The 23,024-nt window shown below is 45.2% G+C and overlaps 1 protein-coding gene across 1 annotated transcript; it reads left to right on the forward strand.

The window, feature by feature from the left end:
* The first annotated feature begins 4,801 nt into the window (after positions 1-4,801).
* P2RX4 (purinergic receptor P2X 4) lies at positions 4,802-22,981 on the forward strand. Its single transcript, XM_083717471.1, has 12 exons — positions 4,802-5,158; positions 7,393-7,540; positions 12,110-12,181; positions 14,851-14,923; positions 15,513-15,612; positions 16,217-16,297; positions 17,087-17,228; positions 19,075-19,211; positions 19,721-19,814; positions 20,536-20,601; positions 20,713-20,808; positions 22,197-22,981. The coding sequence occupies exons 1-12, from the start codon at positions 5,016-5,018 to the stop codon at positions 22,254-22,256; spliced, it is 1,212 nt and encodes a 403-aa protein (XP_083573597.1). The 5' UTR covers positions 4,802-5,015; the 3' UTR covers positions 22,257-22,981.
* The last annotated feature ends 43 nt before the right edge of the window (positions 22,982-23,024 follow it).

The following is a 23,024-nucleotide window of genomic DNA, read 5'->3' on the forward strand; positions in this document are numbered from 1 at the left end:
GCCGACCCCTGGTCTATGCCGTGTCTCAATCCTCCAAAGGACCACAGACCCTGGGCGAGTGCCTGGAACCCCATGGGCTCTTGCCACTGCTCAGCAGAGAGGCGGGCAGGCACACAACTTTTGTCACAGTATTTAGCGTTAACTAAATATATACTTGATTCTGACCAAACTAAGCTTCCCAGGAGAGCTTTTTAGACTCATGTTCTCTTGTACTATCTGGAACCAAAGAGGCACATTGGTTGCCAGATGCGATTCCCCCCCCCCCCAGCTCTCCTACCCCACCACTGGGAAAAGCCATTGTTTGCCACTGAATCAGACGGAGCAAGCATCACACTGCAGAAAAACCAGGTGACGTTTGCTCAGCGGTAAGCAGTGGTTTTGCCTGGGGGAAAGCAGCAGGACAAGCAGAAGTATGGATGAACCCCTACACTGAACCTCATTGCTTCAAGATGCCTACATTTCATTGAATGCCAAGACTGGGGACCTGCTCTCCCTGTTATGTTCTGAATAGAGAATTGCAAAGAGCTTCTCTCTCTGAGGAACTGCTGCAGTGACTGGTTGCAGGTGCCTCTTTTTGTCCATTCATGGAAGAGATAACACTCACAACATTTTGTGGTCTTGTGTCTCTTCCTGGTGTGTTGGAAACGGCAGCCATTTTGTCTTATGCCATGCTCCCACAACAGCCACTTTCTGCCTGGTGCCCAGGGCACTTTCTCAAAATTCCAAATCTGTCCCAAAAGGCCCTGCCTGACAAAAGCCAACGAGGGGAGTTGAATTGGTGTTTAATTTTAAATCAGACCTTGTTGCTGCTTGTGCCATTAAAACACAACCTTCTTTGGTCCTCAGAATTTTCAATGCACGCCTGGAATAGGAGATCCAGATCTTCCTGGCAGGCTTAAGCAGTCAGTACACCGTGGGTTAAACCACAGAGTGTAGGACTTGCCGATCAGAAGGTTGGCAGTTCGAATCCCCGTGACTGGGTGAGCTCCTGTTGCTCGGTCCCTGCTCCTGCCAACCTAGCAGTTCAAAAGCACATCAAAGTGCAAGTAGAAAAATAGGTACTGCTCCGGCGGGAAGGTAAACGGCGTTTCCATGCGCTGCTCTGGTTTGCCAGAAAAGTCATGCTGGCCACATGACCCGGAAGCTGTATGCCGGCTCCCTCAGCCAATAAAGCGAGATGAGCGCCGTAACCCCACAGTCGGCCACGACTGGACCTAATGGCCAGGGGCCCATTTACCATTATTACCCAAAGGAAAGACCAGATTAACTCTCTCTTTCTCAAACCACAGCAAAGGCTCATGTATGAGAGATGAAAGCTTTGCTGATTTCCACTGGGAAGCCCTCTGTTTCTTTGTGTCTGGTTTTGAAGCTGTTTGTTTCTTTCCAGTACAGTGGAACCTCGCGTTACGTACCATCCTCCTTACGAACGCTTTGGCTTCCAAGCTCCGCTAACCTGGAAGTAGACGCTCCTGGTTGCAAACTTTGCCCTGGGATGCCAGTGGAAGTCACGCAGCAGGAGGCGCCATTAGCGGTTTCCTGTTACAAATGGACCTCCGGAATGGATTAAGTACGTAACAGGAGGTACCACTGTAATTTCTCAGGAATGGGGAGAGGAGACTTCAGGAGTATCAGATACCAGCCTCGTTATTACTGCGTTTCTGGGGGTTAGAGCAGAGGGACCTAACAAACGAACAAACTTCTGTATATACCGGTAATTGAAACTGGGTGTCCAGAGGACTTTGTCCCATGGTATTTCCAGGGACTATCATATACTGTAATGCATATGCAACTGACTCAAGTATATTTTGCCAAAGTGTTTTCTATGGCTGAGGGTGTGCAAAGCAAGGCTTTTCCCTCACAGCAGGAGTGGTAGAGAAGCTGCAGCCTTCCAAACCTTGCTGGGCTTCCAGTGGCCGTATTTGGCCCTGCGGGTGGCCCACAAGTTCCCCACTCCTGCTGTGGACCTGCCCCTGCCATTTTCTCGAGCTGCAGACACAGGCTTGATGACATGGACAAAAAAATAGTCTCCAATAACATTTTACTTATCCGCTTGCCTCTACATATGTATGTTAGTCCTTCTAGTCACTGAAATGTAACAAAAACCAGGAACTTGGCCTTTGCCCAGTTTGCAAAGCATTCCTGTGTCCTCAGCAGGAAGCCCTTTTGCCTCATAGGCCTGCACTAACATTTCTGCACTGATTTACCATGTTTTTTGCTTAGGAACTGGTGGGATCAATGTTGCTACTGTGTTTTAATTTACCATTTTTACATGTTTGTATTATCTTCCAATCACTGAATTTTATATTGTAATTTTTAAAAAATTAAAAAGTTGTTTCAAACTGTTTTTAACACTGTGTTTTTAATTGTTGTAACCTGATACTGAGCAGAGTTTTTCCAAAGCAGTTTGTGACACAACATGTCTGTCTGTCTGTTTACACACACACAAGTGTTTATCAGATGTGTATCTCCCTCCCCCCCACAACTATCACAACACACTCGGGACAGCTTACAATGGATGGAACATCAACACAACATCAAACACAGTTTTTTATGGTGGGAATGTCCCTAACATTCTGGTCTGAGGTTTATCAATAAACATCAAACAGAAGGCCTCTCCACAGCTTTCCTTGCTATTCATTCTGAAAAGAAGTTTGATCTGGATCTTGGTAGCCTAACAATAGGAAAATATACAAATTTTGCATGTCTCCCTATGGTATGATAACTTGGTGACTTTGGCTATTTCAGAATAAATAACATACAAGCTGCAGGTCTTCAAGAGATCTGGAACGCTTCTTGGCCATCAGACAGGACTTTAGTTCTTAAGTTTCAGAATCAGGTGCACAGCACTCGTGAGAATCAGGGCAGTCTGGAGTTAGTGTTGCGTGTAACCATTTCTCATGCATGTGGTATTATATGCCATGCCATGCAACTGCATTATAATTTAGCTTCCTGGTATTGTTAACTGGTATTTGTTGCTATGCTTCACATTTAAAAACACTGTTTTGCCCCCCGTCCCCACCTCCAAGCGGCGAGAGGCTTCAAGGGTTCCAACCTGTTCCCTGAGGTGGTTTCATGGGAATGAGGCTCCACTGGAGACTCAGGAACAGAAGCTTCAGATCCACATATATAAAGTGGGGCAGAGAGAAAGCAAAGGTCCAGAAGGTGGGGACAGACCTAAAATAATTAACGGTTCTGCAATATCTTTATTAGGACAAACAAAAATGTCACAAATGTTGTGCCGCTCTTTTGCGACATTTTGGCCAGTCCTATTAAAAGGATTTCTGCTGGGGGTTTTCCAGCTATACACAATTCTCCACCAGATTTCTAGGGGAAGGCCCCAGTGACATAACTGTGGATTCCCACAAGCCTCTGTGTTTCACTCAGTTCCAGGTAAGTTCTTTCTAAACAACCCTTTAGAGCTCTTTGAGAGTATCCCATGAGAATGTGTAGATGATGAATGGCAACTATTCACTGGGACACGAGATGGAAAGACCATGGGAGAAAACCAAGCACTCATGGAAGGATCCAGCAATGTGATGTATGTTTAATATACTCTGCCATACATAATTGTACACTTGCCAGGACAATTGTATTTCTTTTTAGAGTTTTAAAAACAAATAAAAACTTTTTAAAATATAATAAGCTTTTGATGGTCCCTCATCCAAGACTCCTGAAGAACAGCCCTCCAGATGGCAGTAGTATGCTAATGTTGGGGAAGGATCTCAGAAAAAAAACAACCAAGTGGAATGATCCGCCATTAGTGCGCTGTTTTTGCATCAACTGTGTCCACACTGTACATTTGAAGTTCTGTTATACCACTTTAATAGTCATGGCTTCTCCCAAAGACTCATGGGAAGTGTAGGTCACGAAGGGTGCAGAGTTGTTGGGGACGGCCCTGGTCCTCTCTCAGAGCTACAGTTCCCAAAGAACTTTGGGAAGACAGACTGATTGTTGAACCACTCAAATTGTAATTCTGGGAGGGGAACAGGGGTCTCCTAACAACTCCCAGCACCCTTAACAAACTACAGTTCCCAGAGTTCTTTGGAGGAGGGAAGCCCAGTGCTGGATTTACGTATAAGCTAAACAAGCTGTAGCCTAGGGCTCCACTCTCTTGGGAGACCCCCAGAAAATTTTTAAAAAATCTGGGTGTACATTTCCAGAATATAAGATAAAAAAACAAATAAAATAAAACCTACATACAGCAACAGTGTTTGTGTGTTGTGTAGGCTCCTATGATGATAGGTGTCAAATTTCAGATTTGAAAATAAGGGATCAGCAGCCTCACCTGTCCCGGGGACAGCCTACGGGACATCTAACATTCCGGGAAAGCAGCGGGAAATAAGGGAATTTTCCGCAAAAAAAGGGAAGGTTGACAGCTATCTTACATGTAAGTAAGCAATGGTCCCCACCTGCTAACCTGCTCCCTAAAATATCCCTGGTTTGCTCATTTCTGTATATAGGGCGCCTCCATTCTGCATGTGCAGATGGGTTTAGATACCTATTAGGTCCATAAATTATAGCATATATTCAACACACAAAAACAGCGACCATTCGTTGTTGACAAAGGACAGCTGGACATATAAAGGGCCCCATTACCGCTATTAGTTTAGGGCCTCATCCAACCTCAGTCCGGCCCTGGGGAAGCCCTTGTGTGAATGAGACCCAGCCTGGGCGTCCTCCCCTTTCCCCACTCACGCCTTTCCCATCCCGGGTCGCAAGTTGGTGCAGCCTTCGGACTTCTCCCGCCGACGAAGCAGCCGCGACTCCTCCCTCTCCTTTCCCGTTTCCTTTCCTCTCCCGGAGTCCCGTGCACTTGGCCCGCGGCAGGAGGAGCAGCGCCGCCGCCGCCGCCGCCGCCGCTTCCTCGCCACCAATCCGACCGCAGGCGCTGGAGGAGGAGGAGGAGGAGGAGGAAGGGAGACGCCTCTTTCGAACTCGCCCCCGGGAGGCGGGATTCGCCCTCGGGATCGCGCTTCTTCTTCTTCTTCGCCGCCGCCCGCCGCCCTTCTGGCTCCATGGCCGGCCCGGGCAAGCCGTGCGCGGGCTTGTACAGCTTCCTCTTCGAGTACGACACGCCGCGGATCGTGCTGATCAAGAGCCGCAAAGTGGGGCTCATGAACCGGCTGGTCCAGCTGGCCATCCTGGCCTACGTCATCGGGTAAGGCGGGGGCCGAGGGCCAGTGGCCCCCGGCTGCTGACCAGCGAGGGAGGGAGGGAGGAGACCCCCGGACCTCGCTTCCCCACCAACGTGATCCTCCTCCCCAGAACCGGGGAAGTGTAGCAGGGCAACTCACTTGTTGCCAGAGGAGGGTAGTCCTCTTGAGTTCCGTAGGTGTCTACTCGGAAGTAAGCCTCTCTGGAGTCCAGTAGGATTTACTTTGTTGCAGCGAAGTTGGGCTTCTCCAGATGTTGGCTGCATACGCACCATAGGTTTAAAGCACTTTGCCCTCCTCCTGAGATTCCTGGGTGCTTTAGTTTACCCGTCACCGAACTGCAGTTCCCAGCACCCATCATGAACTATAGTTCCCACCATTCTTTCCAGGCTGGGGGAAGAATATACTTTACATGTATGCATGGGCATAGCCAGGATTTATTGGGGGGCAGGCTTTATGTTGGCAGCGGGGGCAGAACCTCAGTTAGTTAAGTGTAAACTCCCCTCAGCAGTATGCAATTTACAGTATTTATTTATGCTACAGCAGCGGCCAGAATAGTGCATGCTATTAAAAGTCACTTGTAATAAGATGAAGAAGGTTTAAAATTGGATTATAAAGAATATAAGGCTTTAAGGACATGCGTGAACGAGTACTAAACAATGGAACCAAGAGGGGGAGTGGAGGGAAGTCATGCAAAAAATATGGTTAACAATTTGTCTATGATGTTTTCTTTTTCTTTTTTATGCATTGTTGTTATTATTTTTTGGAAAATTAATAAAATGTTATAAAAAAAAACACAGAATAGTGCATGCTAAAAATTGGCAAGAAAAATAATACTAGCAAAAGAACAATGGCTGTATAAATGGACAAAATACACCGAACTCGCGAGCATGGCAGCCAAAATAAGGAATAGGGATGGAAAACAAATAACGGATGGGTGGGAAAGTTTGGGGGAGTACTTAAAAAAAAGTTGATAGTATCATGTCATGACACCAGTCAAGCTTGCAAAAATTTACCATTTTCCTGATAATTAATGTTGGAAATGTAATGAGACTGAAGGTACATTCTTTCACCTTTGGTGGACATGCCCAAGGATTAAGACATTCTGGGAGATGATTTATAATGAAATGAAAAAGGTATTTAAATACAGTATACCTTCTTGAAGAAAGCAGAGGCCTTTCTCCTGGGCATGGTCGGCCAATTGGTGCCAAAGAAGGATAGAACTTTTTTTATGTACGCAACAACAACAGCAAGAATACTTATTGCGAAGCATTGGAAGACACAGGATTTACCCACCCGGGAAGAATGGCAGATGAAGTTGATGGACTATATGGAACTGGCGGAAATGACTGGCAGAATCCGAGACCAGGGAGAAGAGTCGGTGGAAGAAGACTGGAAAAAATTTAAAGACTATTTACAGAAATATTGTAAAATTAATGAATGTTAGAAAAATGTGGGAATGAAGATATATGGCTTTAGTAGAAATGTTATAAGGAATTAAGTATAATTAGATTATTAGAGTATTAAAGGAAAAATAAGGTTAGAATATGTTGAGATAATTATAGGATAGAAAACAGAGGAAGATGGAAAGTAATTGCTGAAACAATTAACAGAAGTGGAATACAAAAAGGGAGGTGTGAGGAGGTCGTTGGAATAAGTGAATGAAAGATAAGATATTGAAATTGATTGATGTTTTTTAAACTGTTTTTATTTTGTTTTGTTAGTTTAATGTATTAGTGTTATGTAGTGTTTTATGTTATGTTAGGTAGTGTTTGTGTATTGTATTGTATTGTTTATTTTGTTTTGTAGTGTTTAAATTGTTGGAAAAGTAAAAAATATTATTTTTTAAAAAGTTGATAGTAAAGCAAAGCTACAAGTAGGGGTAATTCTCTGAACAACAGTAAATACAAAGAAGGACTAGAAGGGGAAAAGTAGGGTGGGTTAATATTTGGATATTCAGCAGTTACAAATGCCAGGGGAGGCTAGGCTGGGAAGTCTATATGGAAAGAATATTTGATGGCAAAGTATGATATGTAAATAGCAAAATGGAAAATGCATAAATGATGGGAAGTGGAGGAGACCAGTAACACCTGCAGGTTTCCCTAACTGTGCAAGACTAAGGGGATAAGCTAAAAAATATTTCCCAAAAATGTGTCCAGATTTTTACTTCTTGAAAAATGGCAACCCTACATAAACCTAAATTCTGAGATGGATATTTTGCCCCTCTCCCCTCTTGCAGCTGGGTCTTCGTGTGGGAAAAGGGCTACCAAGAAACAGATTCGGTGGTGAGTTCGGTGACCACAAAAGTGAAGGGCGTCACTGTGACCAATACTTCAGAGCTGGGGCTCCGAGTTTGGGATGTAGCCGATTACGTGATTCCACCTCAGGTATGTACACAGGAGCTGAATCTCATGAGGGCTTTGCTGGGAATGACACATACTTCCTGTTTGTGGTCAGGAGTCTCCCTGCCTTGGAGCAAACGGGGGAAGTTTTTACCTGCTAGCTCTTCAAAGGAGACCATTAGATCACAGGACTAAAGTTAAACAGAGCCTAAGACATACAGCGGCCGTCTTTATGAGGGTAAATAAGAGGTGCCTCATTTTGGGGTGGCCAACCAGCCAGTTGTTCAGATCCATTCCATCCTGGTTTCATTCCTGTGTTTGGTACGGAACTCCTGGGTAGGTAACTTATACCAGAATGCAACCTTTTTTCTTCTCTTTTCTTTTGGTAACATCTTTATTGAAAGTTCAAAAAGTACATAACCATATGTGCACCAAACATGGTGAGACGCAAAGAAAAAAAGAAAGAGAAACAGAACCCGTGTAAAAGGGAAAACAAAGGGAGGAAGGGAAAAAACCTCAAACTTTTACAAAGTTGTTATTGTACTTCCCCAGATCTTAACCTATTACAGTACAGTGGTACCTCTGTATAAGTCCGCCCCGTCCAGCGTCCATTTGCGCTTTGTCGAGTGTCCTTTTCATCGAGTGTCCGGGGCTCCGGAACAGATCCTGGACTCAAAACAAGGTACCACTGTATTTGTAAGAATGGGCAGTGGCGTAGCGTGGGGGGTGCAGGGGGGGCCGGCCACACCGGGCGCAACATCTGGGGGTTAGAGTTAGGGGGCGCAAATCCACGGGTTAGGGGGCGCAAATTACTTGTCTTGCCCCGGGTGCTGACAACCCACGCTACGCCACTGAGAATGGGTTCCAAATATCATTGAATTTGTCCATGGCAAGTCTGCATTTATATGCAAGTTGTTCATAAGTTGCGAATTTGTATAAGTCTTCAATCCAGTCATAGAAGGGAGCCACATTTTTATTTTTCCAGTTCATCAGTACCAGTCTTTTTGCTGTGGTCACTGCATGGAGAGTCCACTCATATTGTCCTTTTGTAAGGTTCCAGGTGCTGGGTATATAATTCAAGAAGATATTTTGCTCTGTAAATGTAAGGTTGTTCCGTACAGTTTTGTTGATGGTTTCAGTTACCTTCTGCCAAAAGTCTTTCAATATAGGACAATGAAAAAACATATGTTTTAGAGAAGCAGGAAGAATGCAACCTTGTTGATTCTGGACCTTTCAGAGACTTTTGATGTCACTGACCTCGTTATCTTTTTGGGCCCCTTAGCCAAAATTTGATGGAGGGTATCCTCTTTGGCAGGGACATCCAACTCCCCAGAGACTGTGACCTACTCACAGAATAAAAACTGGCAACGATCTACTGGGGGGGTTCAGGTCAAAGTTGTTGAGCTTTTTTAAGGGAGAAAAGTCCCGTTATGGAGAGGGAAATGTCAAGCTGGGGAAAGGGGGAAAGTCACTTCTGCCTCAAAGCGGAAACTCCGTTTTCCGTTCCAGCGATCATGCGAAGGATAGAGGGAGGGGCTCTTATGCCACTGCAAAGGAAAAGGAGCCCACTGTCAACAGCGAATGACCAGAACCTCCCAAGGATTGACTAGTCGATCGTGATCGACCTGTTGAACATCCCTGCTCTATGGTGATGGCCTCAGGCCTTGTTTGGAGGGCATATCTCAGAAAACATGGCTTCAGCCTGTGGGATACAGCATGTACCAAACATTCCCAGTCTTGATAGCCTCCAGATCAGGGGTCGGCAAAGTTTTGTGGCTTGGGCCGGTTCACGGTTCCGCAGATAGCGCAGTGGGCTGGAGTGTGTGTGCACGCATGCATGCATGCATGTGCAAACGCTATTTCCGGCACGGAGGAGGCGTGCGCAGCTTCCCATTGGCTGCAGGAGCTTCCTTCAGCCAATGGGAAGCCAGTCAGCTTCGTGGGAGGCGGTCCCAGCACGCACAGGAGCTGACCAAGTGGGCAGTGGGGGTCCCCAGGAAGGAGGTGGGGGGTCAGTTGGGCCGGTTAAACAACCCAATGGGCTGCTTGTGCCCCATTGGCCTTAGATTGCCGACTCCTGCTATAGATGTTTGGGGCCATCAGTGCCAACAGTGAGGACCAATGGGAGTTGTAGTTTGAGGGCGCTATTGGTGTCCATGGACCTGAGGCCCAGATCTAGTCCAGCATTCTGTTCCCACAGTGGTCAGTCAGATGTCTCAGGGAAGCTCAAGGCAGGACCTGAGAGAACCTCATCTAATCCAAGAGGACACTTTGCAAATAGCTGCCAGGCCCTTCCTGGCACACTGTTGTGTGGAATAATTTCTTCTCTGTCATAGAACTCGGTTCAATAGGTCTTTGCATGCTGCGGCTTCAAGGCAGAACGGGTGTAAGCTTGCTCTGTTGATTCTCTTTTACGGCCGTTGTGAAAGAATGATAAGGTCAGCTCTGCTGAGTCTTTCCTCTTGGCTAAACCTCAACTTTTCCTGTTTTATGCCCCGGCCTCTGATCTCTGCAGCTTGCGGCTTCCTGGGGAGCCACACTTCCTCCTTGTTGTTCGCACTGTGACTGAATCATCTCCCTAAACAATCGTATTTGATTGCTGTTTTAAGCATGTATGAAAGCATTTATACTTGGATCAATATGAGTTTGGTATAGAAATAAAAATCTACTGTAACAACAACAACAACAAACATTAAACCCCTCTTAGGCCACATTCACACCATACATACATTTAAAGTGTTACGATAACACTTTTTAAAAATTGAATTTTATTAACATATACATATTACATATACAAAAGAAAAAGAAAAAAAGAGAACACAGTTTTACAAATTTTAACATAACCTGCAATTATTCTGACGTATACATACAGAAAAAACTTTTAAAAAGAAAGAACAACAGTTCCATATACACATCTTTGTAAGGAATACAAGCCGTCCTTATTCCTGTTAGTAGCCTCCTTCTCTTCTATTTTTACAATATCTCCTTTTCTGACTTCATGCTTGATTCCCTGATTTATATCTTGACTTCCCTTACCCCTATGCGGTTCTTAGTAACTCGTATTTCTGGTTGTCTGTATTCCATTAGTAATACTGTGGAGAAACGATCTAATTTCCTGTGGAATTTTTATCTACGCTAAGCCAAGCAAAATCCTGGAAACCACCTTTTTTCATATAATTTATAAAAACAGCCCATTCTCTCCTAATTCTCTCATTTTGAATGATTTTGTATTATTTCTGTGGGTTTAGCCAGTTCCAGATACTCACTTAGTTTTAAGAGCCATTCTTCTTTTGTTGGCAATGTGTTACAGTACTTTTCCAATACCAAACCTGCAATGACTTGGGACCTAAGTACCTTCTTCAGTACTTCCCTATCCATGTACAGTGGAACCTCTACTCACCACCGTAATCCGTTCCGGCGGCCCATCCTTTAGGCAAAACAGGTCGCTGGGCGAAGCGCCGTTGTGTGCATGTGCAGACAGCGGCAGCTGCTTCTCTGTGTGCACGAATCGCAACAAACCCGGTATTTACTTCCGGGTTTGCTGTGGTCGCGACTTGAATCGGGCCCAAGTAGAGGCGGTCATAAGTAGAGGTTCTGCTGTACAGTTGTACCTCTGGTTGCGAACTTAATTCGTTCCAGAGGTCCGTTCTTAACCCGAAACAGTTCTTAACCTGAGGTGCACTTTCACTAATGGCGTGACTTCCGCTTGCATCCTGGGGCAAAGTTTGCTACCAGGAGCATCTACTTCCGGGTTAGCGGAGCTCATTATCCGAAGCGTTTGTAAGGAGGATGGTACACAACCCAAGGTTCCACTGTACTGTATTAAGGTGTGCAGATGAAGGCACAAGACAAGGCATTCTCAGTTAATTTAGGGAATTCCAAAGCATAATTGGTTATCTCCACATTGACCTAATTGAGACACAAAGTGTAAACCTCTTTGTTTATCCAGGCTTTTGGAATGCTCTCAACCTTCTTGCTAACACTGTTGCCTTGTATATGTTTTGATGATGTATATTTGATAACTGTATTGTCAGCCAATGGGCAGGATTGTCCCATTGGGAGGGATGTAAGTACAAACTTGCACTTGAACAAGGGATCAGTAAACAAAAGTTTGGCTTGTGGGTTCCACTGCCTCACCTTCTGTCTCCAGATTGTCACCCCAGCTCAGTCTGACCAGCTCCGAATCTTGATGATGATCTCATGCTGTTGGTGCAATAAGCTCTGGCACTCTATGGGATGTCCAGTTATTTCACCTAGTAGCAAGTTGTTCTTCCTGACCTCAACTCCTGGGTAAAATGTTTTCTTGCTTCCACTCAAAATTCGCCTTTCAACTTCTAATGGAAACTGTGCTGATGGTCAATGATCTACTGCTCTTTCATTCTGAGCTGCTAAGATGCCCATGATCACATTTCAGTTTCTGAGCCATTGGTTTGTGGGAAGTGGGCAGTAACCACCTTTTCCTGTACCCCACAGAAGGACATTTCAATCAAAGTTTCCCCTTCTGCTAAAATGAGCTAGGCCTTGATCCTATTTGGCTTCTCCTTGGGAAACACCACCAATCCAGATCGCTGTGTGAAGCTGAACTCATTCTTTTTTCTTTGTACACATGTTTAGGGCGAGAACTCCATATTCATCATGACAAACATGATCATCACTCAGAATCAAACTCAAGGACTCTGCGCAGAGGTACGCTCCCACTAACATCAAGCTTTCAATGCTCAGAATTCATTCGTCTTTTGTCTGAAACCATAAAGAAAATGCTGTGCAATTTCGGGAGCTGAGTTGAGGAGCTGGCCATTCAGTTTACACCCCAGGGCCAAAGTAGGGACGCCATCTTTGGGGAATTAGGATTTTAATAGCTGCTGGTGTTTCGGGGTGGAGCCAGCCTGTTGAAAAAGTAGGAGCAGCTACCATGAGCAAACACTGCCGGGTCCTCAGTTGGCTATGCTGGTTCCAAGGCAGAACCAGGGAAGAGAAGCAGAGGGGGAGGGAAAGAGGGTTGAAATCCTTAGGAAATAAATTATGTAAATTTGTAGCCTTTAGAAACCAGAGAAAGAGTTGGTTTTTTGACCTGGGCCTTAGGGGTTTAATGCCCAGGGATCCAGCAGTAAAGGTAAAGGGTAAAGGGACCCCTGACCATTAGGTCCAGTCGTGACCGACTCTGGGGTTGCGGTGCTCATCTCGCTTTATTGGCCGAGGGAGCCGGCGTACAGCTTCCGGGTCATGTGGCCAGCATGACTAAGCCGCTTCTGGCGAACCAGAGCAGCGCACGGAAATGCCGTTTACCTTCCCACCGGAGCGATACCTATTTATCTACTTGAACTTTTTAGTGTGCTTTCGAACTGCTAGGTTGGCAGGAGCAGGGACAGAGTGACGGGAGCTCACCCAGTCACGGGGATTCAAACCGCCGACCTTCTGATCGGCAAGTCCTAGGCTCTGTGGTTTAACCCACAGCGCCACCTGCGTCCCTTGTGAAGGTGGTTTTTAATTGTACAGTGGTACCTCGGGTTACATACTTAATTCGTTCTGGAGGTCCGTTCTTAACCTGAAACTGTTCTTAACCTGAAGCACCACTTTGGCTAATGGGGCCTCCCGCTGCCACACGATTTCTGTTCTCATCCTGAGGTAAAAAGTTCATATATATATATATATATATATATATATATATATATATATATAAAACAATTTCAACATAACAATTTATCAGTCCAAATATTCAATTACATTATTTCCCCCAATCCCTCCCTCTGCCCCCCCAGGACCTCCCTCAGCTCCCCTCTCTGTTTCCCCCCCCCCCATATTGTTCTCTGCATATTATAAAATTGTACATATCCTTGCCTTTGTCTATCATATATTCAACTAATAAATTTGTGGATGTTTATTCAAAACCTGCCAAGGAGTCCAAGTCATTTTGTTGTCTTTTTAAGTAGTTTGTAATAAGTTCCCATTCTCCCTTGAAGTCATGATTGTCCTTGTCACCCAGTTTATATGTCAACTTGGCCAGCTCTGCATAGCTCATCAAATTTTCTTGCCACTGTTCTTTCATTAGGATTTCCTCGTTCTTCCATTCTTGTGCTAACAAGACTCTTGCCGCTGTTGTAGCATACATAAATAGGTTTTTTATTTCTCTTGGCAGGTCTTGTCCTAACAAAATGCCTAACAAAAATGCTTCTGGTTTTTGTTGCAAATTTCATTTTAAACTTTTTTTTCGTTATATGTCATTTCCCTCCCAAAATTAACTTCTCTACACTTCCACCAAATATGCTAAAAAGTACCTTCTTTTTCTTTACATTTCCAACATATATTTGACCCGGTTTTGTACATTTTTGCTATTTGTACTAGTGTGATGCACCATCTGTACATCATTTTCATATAATTTTCTTTCAAAAGAGAACAATCTGTAAATTTCAGATTTACTTTCCACAATTTTTCCCAGTCCTCAAATTGTATGTTATGTCCTATATCTTGTGCCCATTTAATCATGACTGATTTGACCTCCTCATATTTTGCTTCCCATTCTAGCAGAATACTATATGCTTTCTTCAGCAGCTTCCCTTCTTCTTCTATAACTTCCTTTTGAAATCTGGAAGTTGTATCACTAAACCCTTTCTTATTATCTTCCTTATACATCTCATAAAGTTGTCTATAGTGTAGCCAACTCTGAAAATGGTCTTTGATTTCCTCAAATTCTTTTAATTTCCATTTCCCTTCTTGATCCCTCAGTAGATCTCTATATGTAGGCCACTTCCCCTTTTTGCCAAGCGGTTTGAGTAACGACGCTTCAATTGGTGATAGCCACCAAGGTGTTTTTTGTTCTATTAGATTTTTGTACCTCTCCCACACCCTGAGGTAAAGTTCTTAACCTGAAGTACTACTTCTGGGTTAGCAGAGTCTGTAACCTGATGTGCTTGTAACCCGAGGTACTACTGTATGACACCCCCAATCAGAAAGGAAGATGACCTGCATAACTCCTCCGGTCCTTTTTCTCTGCATACTATTCTTTTAAATTGTGGTGTTTGCCAACTTGGTTGGATCAAAGTGTTTTTAGCACATATCCCAATTTATGTAGATTGCCCAATTTGCCTCTGTGTAGAATTCTGACTCTCTCTTTCTCTCGTTGTTTCCTTCCTTCCTTTCTTTGAGTGAAGAGCTGTTCTTGTTAGCTCCCACTTATTTGATTTATTTCAATGAATCCAAGCATAGTGGATTAACTAGTTCAGAAGCAGCTTTTTTGTTTTGATGTGCCCCCATGCAAACCCTTGCATAAGCGCTCGTTTTGGAGGCCACGGGGTGGAGGGAGAGGGCATGGCAAGCGCTGCCTTTCTGTTTATCTGCACCATCTTCTTCCTCTCCAGTTTCCAGATAAAACCACACGGTGCCGTTCTGGCGAAAACTGCACGGAAGGATACGTTGGGACACACAGCAATGGTAGGAGCTGGTGTGGTCTTCTTTGTGCCTGCTAATCATTTCGCTCACTTTTTTTTGATAAAATCTTGACCTTGAGATCTGAAAATATATAGATAGGGCAGCATTTCTAAGCGGGAACTGTATGTTGCAGATTTCAAGGATATTGTGCAACGGTGTGATTGACTTCATCTGTAGATACTTGTTATGGGTTTTGGAGGGGAGGAATGCTGATTACTCCGTTGGGTGCTGCCGCCCCCTAATTCCCCACACATCCTTGATGGCAAGCCATTTTCTCTCAGCCTAAAACACCATCACCGCCCTCTGCAAGAAGAGGGTGGTTCTGGCCTACCTTTCATGGGAAGATGTTAAGTCAGAAGCCTGACTTACGCATGTGGCAGCAGATAAAGCCAGAATCACAGAATCATCGAGTTGGAAGGGACCCAAGGGTCATCTAGTCCAACCCCCTACAATGCAGGAATCTCGGCTAAAGCATCCCTGACAGATGGCCATCTAACCTCTGCATAAAAACCTCCAAGGAAGGAGAGTCCTGAGGCAGCATAGTTCTTGTTAGCATAAGAGTTTAATGAGGACGCTCTTGGTATCCCTTCAGGTGTCCAGACTGGGAAGTGTGTTCAATACAAAAACTCCACCCAAAAAACCTGTGAGGTCTTTGCCTGGTGTCCAGTGGAGGATGATGAACATGTTCCCAAGTGAGTGTCTTGCGGGAGGGAAAATAACAAGCAAGTTGCTTTAAAAAAACCCAAACATGGCTAGGTGCTGAGATACTTCCACCAGGTAGCTACGCTCAGACGTCTTTTGGAGCTCAATGGTGTTGACGGCCTTTGCTTTCCAAGGCCTTCAGGGAAGCAGCGTTTATTGGTTGGCGCTGCTGTGGCCTGGTCCCAAAGGCCATTGTTTCCTTCCCCCATAGCCGTGGGTGGAATGCTCAGCATTCCCCCCTCTGGCCACACTGGCATGGGCAGAAAGGCCTGTTTGAATGGGCCATTCAGGGGACATTGGGGCGGGCAGGCTTGCAGCGCTATAAATGGAAGGCTTTATCTAAGGTCACCCTCTTTGGATATCACCCCTGCCTGAGTGAATTTGGGGTGTTATGTGTGCAAAGTGTGCACTGACCTATGGGGGGGCCAGACCACCTTTTTGAAGTGAGATTGTTGGATTGTTGCCTTGTTGCTAGCCAATTGTTGCTTTATGCCGATTGTCAGGCATAAAGTGAAATCGCACGTTTCCACTGAGACATTCTCTTTCTCCTCCCTGCCCCATCCCATCCCCTGGTCCTTTCTCAATCCCCTCCAGACCAGCTTTCCTACATAATGCTGCAAACTTCACCCTCCTGGTAAAGAACAACATCTGGTACCCCAAGTTCAACTTCACTAAGTGCGTATACATCCTTCCCCATCACTAACGTCTTTGGGCTGCTCTCACTGGAGCATTAATCACAAGTTGTTGCGTTCTTGTGCTAGCAGGGAAAAGAATCAGTCCTTGTATTATTTGTGTCACAATATAAAATCACGGCACTGAATAATTCAGCAGTGCTTTGCCAAGCATGGAGGTGGCAGGGTGGGACGGGAGATGTCTGTGGGTGGCACTGGCTCTAGGTTTCTGGGTTCCCTTGGGCAAGACCCTGTCAGTGGGAGACCCTTCCTCCCAGGAGCTGCTTTCCTACTGCCATTGTTTGCTGGTGCTGCATCTACTGTTCTTAGGACTGCAGTAAGAGGCCTTATACCAAGCCAGGCTCACTGGTCCATCTGTCTCAGTGTGGCCTACACTGACTAGCTATGGCTCCCCATGGTTTCAGGTGGGGAATCTTTCTCTAGCCCTGCCTGCAGATGCCAGGGATTGAACCTTGGACTTTTGGCATGGGCCACTGCCCTCCTCGCATTGTGGAACAGCAGCGGCTTTCAGCCAGGATTAAGTTTGCAGAATGAATAGAGATGGCTTATGCTCATGCTCTCATTTCAAAAGCTTGCCAGAGATAACCATCCCCCCCCTTTCCTAGACAACAACATCTTTATGTGGAGCGGGCAAGGCAGGTGTTTCTAATTCAGTATACAGGAAGTTGCACCCTTTGGGCAGAAGGGCATGATATAAATTTAATAGATATATCACCCAGTGAGTTCCCCAGATGACCTTAACTCTGGAATCTCTCCCTTCTTCCCCACCTAGGCGAAACATCCTCCCCAACATAAGTAAATCATACCTCAAGAACTGCAAATACAATTCCAAAACGGACCCCTTTTGCCCCATTTTCCGCCTCCGTGATGTGGTTGAATCTGCTGGTCAGAATTTCCAAGAGATGGCTGTTGAGGTTGGTTAGAATCTGTGGTGGGAAAATACGACAGGAAGGGAAGAGTGATAATCCAATCTGGAGCCGAGTGCAAGAGTTGCGAATTAGATTTTTTTAAAAAAATACTTAGATTTATCTTCCTTTAGAGATAGGATAAATTTTCTATATGCACATAGCATGTATTGTTAACTTGGGCTGTGAGACATAGGCGCTCCTTCCACTGGCCCCTGGGGCTCTGGCCAGGCCACAGACCCCTCCCCTGCCCAGGCCCCGCTTGCTATCAGCTCCATTCCACAGGCTCTTCCAGTGCTTTCTCATGTCCTTACACTATGATAATAGCCTGGATGATAAGCAAAACTGACCATGGAGTGCAGTCTGCTGTGCAAAGGCCATTAGCTGCGACACCAGAATCTGGGAGCCTCCAGTGCAGGAGAACAGTTGCTTTATGCCTCACTTGTGGGCTGCCAAGAAGACCCTCGACCCAGCATCTCTTCAGGTAGTGGGGGCACCTGGAGAGAAGGGCCCGAAAGGATGCTCTCAGTATACAAGTGCCGGCTGGTGTCTGGAAAGGGCAGTCCTTGAGACCTCCTGCCGTGTGGTGGTGATCCTTAAGGCTGCCTCCCGCGAGAGCTGCTCCTGTGTGCAGACTGCCTGGCCAGGCAGGGGGCCTCTCTGTGGCAGCTTCTCTGTCAGAAGCCCCCGTGTGTTCTGTGCCTCAGGGTGGGGTTTGGGCCTCACCCCTCCTTGTGGCAGTGTGGGGTCGGCCTGCGTGATGGGGGGGCCTTGATCAGCAATGAGAGCGGGAAGCCTGTGGGGCAGCTGCCCCGTGAGTCCACTTCTGAGCAAGCCCCACAAGGTGGCAGCTGCACCGCGAGAGCCTTCGTTTCCTGTTTAATGTTTGTTTCCAACCTCTTCCCCCTCCTCTTGAGTATCCAGCATATTTGAACAAGGGCAGCTGGGTAACAGTTTGTACAAATGGTGCTCTTTGGCAGATGCACATTATAAGGAATGCGATTAATCGAGCAAATATTTAACTTTCCTTGTTTGGGCTTGCTATCTTCTCAAGATCAAGGCCTCTTTCAAACAATGAGCTTTGCTTCCAGTCACATTTGCCAGTTGCATTTCCAAAAGGCTCTTTTTGCTAACTCCTCAACTTGGTTCAGCCGTGCAAAGTGTAAACTTAAAAGTGTCCAGTTCAGAACTGCTCTGCACTTGCCAAGGTGGATTTATGCAAGCTGTGCTGTTCTTTAAGGCCTCAGTCTTCCAATCTGTAATATTGGGATAATAGTACTGACCAAACTTACAGAGCTATTGGAATAATCATTGTGACAACACGTTAATGTGCTTTGAACATTTGAAACAAGCTGCAGAAAAACCTTTACAATTATGTCAGTCTGCAAGTACCCCTTCCATTTAGATTTCGTCAGTGTGTTTTAAAAACGTATAACTTTGCTGCTAGACTCAAGCCTTATAGCTGCATGCAGAACACTCAGGCAAACTGGTGGACGGAGTCAAATGACAGCAGCTTTATTATATTTTGAGAATGTGCATTGAGATTATATTGTTCATAAACCACATGGGAAGGATTTGTATCCTGAAAAGTGGGATGTAAATAATTTCAATAAATAACTGCATTTTATGGTGCAATGTGTTTTGGCATCAATGACACCTAGAAACCTGTCCCTCACTCTCTTTTTTTGTACCAAAATTGACTTGGGTTATGTTGGATACACTCTGTAGAAAAGTTTGTGCATGGGTCTGCTGTAAAAGACAATTGCATCCGTGACCATGGGGGGGGGGGAATGAACAATGTCCCATATGAGGGCTGTTTGAATTTAAATTGAATGCATCGTTTCGGTTTCTACAGGGTGGAGTGATGGGGCTGCAGATCAGCTGGAACTGTAATTTGGACAAAGCTGCCTCTCATTGTTTGCCAAAGTACACCTTCCGTCGTATCGACAACAAGGATTCTGACCACACCGTCTCTCCAGGATACAACTTCAGGTAGGGTGATTTGGGGTAACCAGGTGTGGGAACCCACCATGGTATAGCCTCTACTCAAGTCAAACTCTTTTGGTGCAGGGTCTGATGTCTGGCGCAGGTGAAGAGAGTGTTTGTTTAGGTGTGGTGATTTGTTGGAAGAGTTGGCTTACGCTGTTGATTTTTAATTGTTCTGGTTTTACTGTGATGCCTGTGAGCATTTTCACTTGATGCAGAGCACCAGTGGAGACCAGTTGCTCTGGACCAGTGACCCACATGAATGTGTGTGTGAAGCAGCTCTGGAGCAGACACACCAGGTTTTCTAATTGGGTTATGAGATCCCTGAAGATTTGCAGTTGTTTGCATCCATCTGTCTCGAGAGATAATGGAGTGCGCCTCTAGGGGTGAAGTCAAACAACAGTTAGAGCAGCACTTCCGTGACCTCCCTGGGGCACAAGCCTGGGCAGTGTGTATGGAGGTCCTGGGCTTCCCGGAGGACAAGACCCACCTCTCCTTTTTCTTTTCCCAAACAGATTTGCTAAATATTACAAGAATGCTGGTGGCAGAGACTCCCGGACGCTCATCAAGGCCTATGGAATCCGCGTTGATATCATGGTGTTTGGCAAGGTAGCTACCTGCTTTTGCAAAGGGCATAAGGAGGCCAGCTGCCTCTGAGTTTGGCCTGCCTGCAGGTGTGGCGACCCTCAGATGGCACCAGGCATGCGTGGCACCCCTCTGCTTTGTTCCCTTAAGAGGGGGGAGAGAGAACCCAAATCTCATTTAACAGACGTCCCCATGTTTGAGCCCTGGCATTTCCAGCAAGAGTACCCAAGACCTTTGACCTGCTACCAGTCAGAATAATTCTGCTGTCCTCAACTTTTTGGGACCCAAACTTTTAAATACATTCTGTGACGTGTGACCACATTTCTAGTTGTTGGTTTAAGTATGTCCGCCTGCCTCTTCCACTCAGTTTCTTTCTCTTTCATAGAAACTCTGAATTTTTGTGTGTGTCCAACGTCTTTGTCTTCCTGAGTTGTTGAATGTTCTGTTGCACCAGTTAGCGCTGGAGGTTTCACCACCAGAGACATGAAACAATTCAGACAGTCACGGAACGGCCATCCTTTTCTTACAAACAAATGCCATAAAGCCGGCCTTCCCCAACCTAGTGCCCTTCCCAGATAATGTTGGACTACAACTCCCGTTGTTCCTGACCAGTGCCCATGCTGGCTGGGGCTGATGGGAATTGGAGTCCAACACCACCTGTCAGTGGAAAGTTCCCATAAATGAATAGGAGAGCTATCAGAAAAAGGACTTGTGAATAACTTGTGTATATCTGTGTGTATTTTAGGCAGGAAAATTTGATATCATTCCTACGATGATTAACATTGGATCTGGCTTAGCCCTGTTTGGTGTGGTAAGCCCTTTATTCTCCCTCACAACTGGTTTCCTTTTAATAAGGTGCTAGAAGAAACGTCAACATTTGAAAATAAATAAAATCTCTTCTTTGCCTTCGAATCTCAACTAGGCGACAGTCCTCTGTGATATCATTGTCCTGTATTTCATGAAGAAAAAATATTATTATAGAGAGAAGAAATACAAATATGTTGAAGACTATGACTTGGTAAGTTTGCTTTGTGTTTAGGATTTGTTCCCATAGCTTTCTCTCTTTCTATCTGTTTCTTCTTCCTTCCTTCCTTCCATCTCTCTCTCTCTCTCTCTCTCTCTCTCTCTCTCTCTCTCTCTCTGTGTGTGTGTGTCTTTCCAGAACAAAAAGAATAAATATGGATGTGGAACATCCATTCTTTCTTTCCCTAAAAGAAACTTGGAAACTATATTAAGGATTGCTAACAATTCTTGGTGCCACCATATAACTAGGATTTCCTGTGTGAGACACTGTGAGAATTTAAAAACGCCATTTATAATACCAAATTCCCACCTTGGCCTCTGGCCAAATGACCCTGTGGCTTAATTGGATGTTAGTCACTTTCTTTTCCTTTATAGCTGGGGAACCTGTTGCCTTCCAGATGCTCCCGGCAGCCTATTGATCAATGTGGCTCCTACAGATAAATGTCATTTGAATACATTAGGCTAGAGCTATCTAGCTTCTCATGGGGAATGAATATTTACCATAAAGTAGATAGACTTGTGGTGGGTGTTCTTAATTTAAGAAAGGGCTTGATTTCAGCTGCTTGCATTTTATAAGGCATAGTAAAGATACATTTTTAAGGGCTAACCAGGCTGGGATAGTTGGGATAGCAGGCTTGTTGGTTTTTGAATGTCTGATGTAGATTTTTTCTATTTCGTTGTTCTGTATGGGACAATGAGAATAAAGATTATTGTATCATATAGTATTGCTAGATTACAGCAAATTGTTTTTAGAGACGAACATATGAAGCTCCTTTTGGATCAGGCCAAAGGTCCATCAAGTCCAGCAGGTAGTTTTCAGAGGAGCCAACCAGATGCCTCTGGGAAGCCCAAAATGACAATAGCGCACCTTGATCACTTTGGAGCACAGTAGGGGGAAGAGGGCTTGGTTCATTGCCTTATTGGCAACCTTTTGCCAGCTTATTAGAAAAGTTTGGTTGGGCTTTTTGAAAGTGTGTTGCTTTGCCTTAGCAAGTGCAGCTCCTGTAGAACCTTGTAGGGCTCATTCCTGCATTGCAGGGGTTGGACTAGACCATAGCTGTCAACCTTCCCTTTTTGGGCGGGAAATTCCCTTATTCCAGCGCCATTTCCTGCTGCTTCTCCGAATTGTTAGATATCCCGTAGACTATCCCTGAGACAGGTGAGGCTGCTGATCCCTTATTTTCAAATCTGAAAGTTGACAGCTATGGATTAGATGACCCTTGGGATCCCTTCCAATTCTAAGATTCTACAATTCAATGAACCTTACAGGCTAATTTGCTTAGGAAATTTCCCTTGGGGCAATGTTAGCCAGGATGTGAGCCTGAGAATCTGTCTTGTGTATTGTTGTTGTTTTTGCACTGACTTCCCCCTCTTCTTTCACAGGAAGCCAATTCATCCTACGGCTCCCAGGGAGAAACTCAGGAAGGCTGTCGCATCCGATGACCAACCCAAAGTGCTGATGTCCAATGAATTTCACACATGCACAGGCTGTGAAGGGGAACAGAAACCCACATAAATTATTATTCTGTTCAGTCTTGCTTCCAGTGTGGATGCCCTGATAAAGGGAATGTAAAGATTGTGACATTCTGCAAATAATGATAACCACTTTCTGTGAAAGTTCTTTTTTTGCTGGGGTGGGGGAAGATATTTTGGGGACCTGCAAAGCCCTGGATAGTCTGAGGTAATTTTGAGGGCCTCCTAAAGTTGTGGCAATGGAAAAAGCAAGTGGCCTGTCTTCTCCCAAGTGGCTTCTGGGTAGGATTCCTCCCCTTCTGCCCTGGTTCCTCTTCATTTCATCCCCCCATCTTTGCTGGATTTAAACAAGATAGGTCTTCTGCTGCCTTCCTTGCACAGATCCCAGTTCCTATTCTTAGCGGGCGATAGAATCCCCAGCATTCAATGGGGCAAGGAAGGCGCTCTGACCTGTGAACTAGATGGCATACTGCCAGTCCTTTCCCTTTGCACTTTCCTTAATTTTTGTCCTTTAGAATTCATTTCCAAACTGAAGGAATGGATATAGGTCAAAAAGAAATAAATTTGTACGTCCTTGCACTTTCCCCCTGTCTAGATTACATGGAGCAAAAAGAAAAGTTGATTAATGTGAATGGGGGGGCGGATTTTAGGGGAGAGATCTATTTTGTGGAGAAAATAAAGCTATTGGAAACTTTTATCTTCTTGTGCCTCCTTCCTGTATGGGTTGCCTGGAATGCA

Source organism: Podarcis gaigeae (genome assembly GCF_964106915.1).
Source record: "Podarcis gaigeae genome assembly, chromosome: 16".
In the NCBI taxonomy this organism is placed as follows: Eukaryota; Metazoa; Chordata; class Lepidosauria; order Squamata; family Lacertidae; genus Podarcis; species Podarcis gaigeae.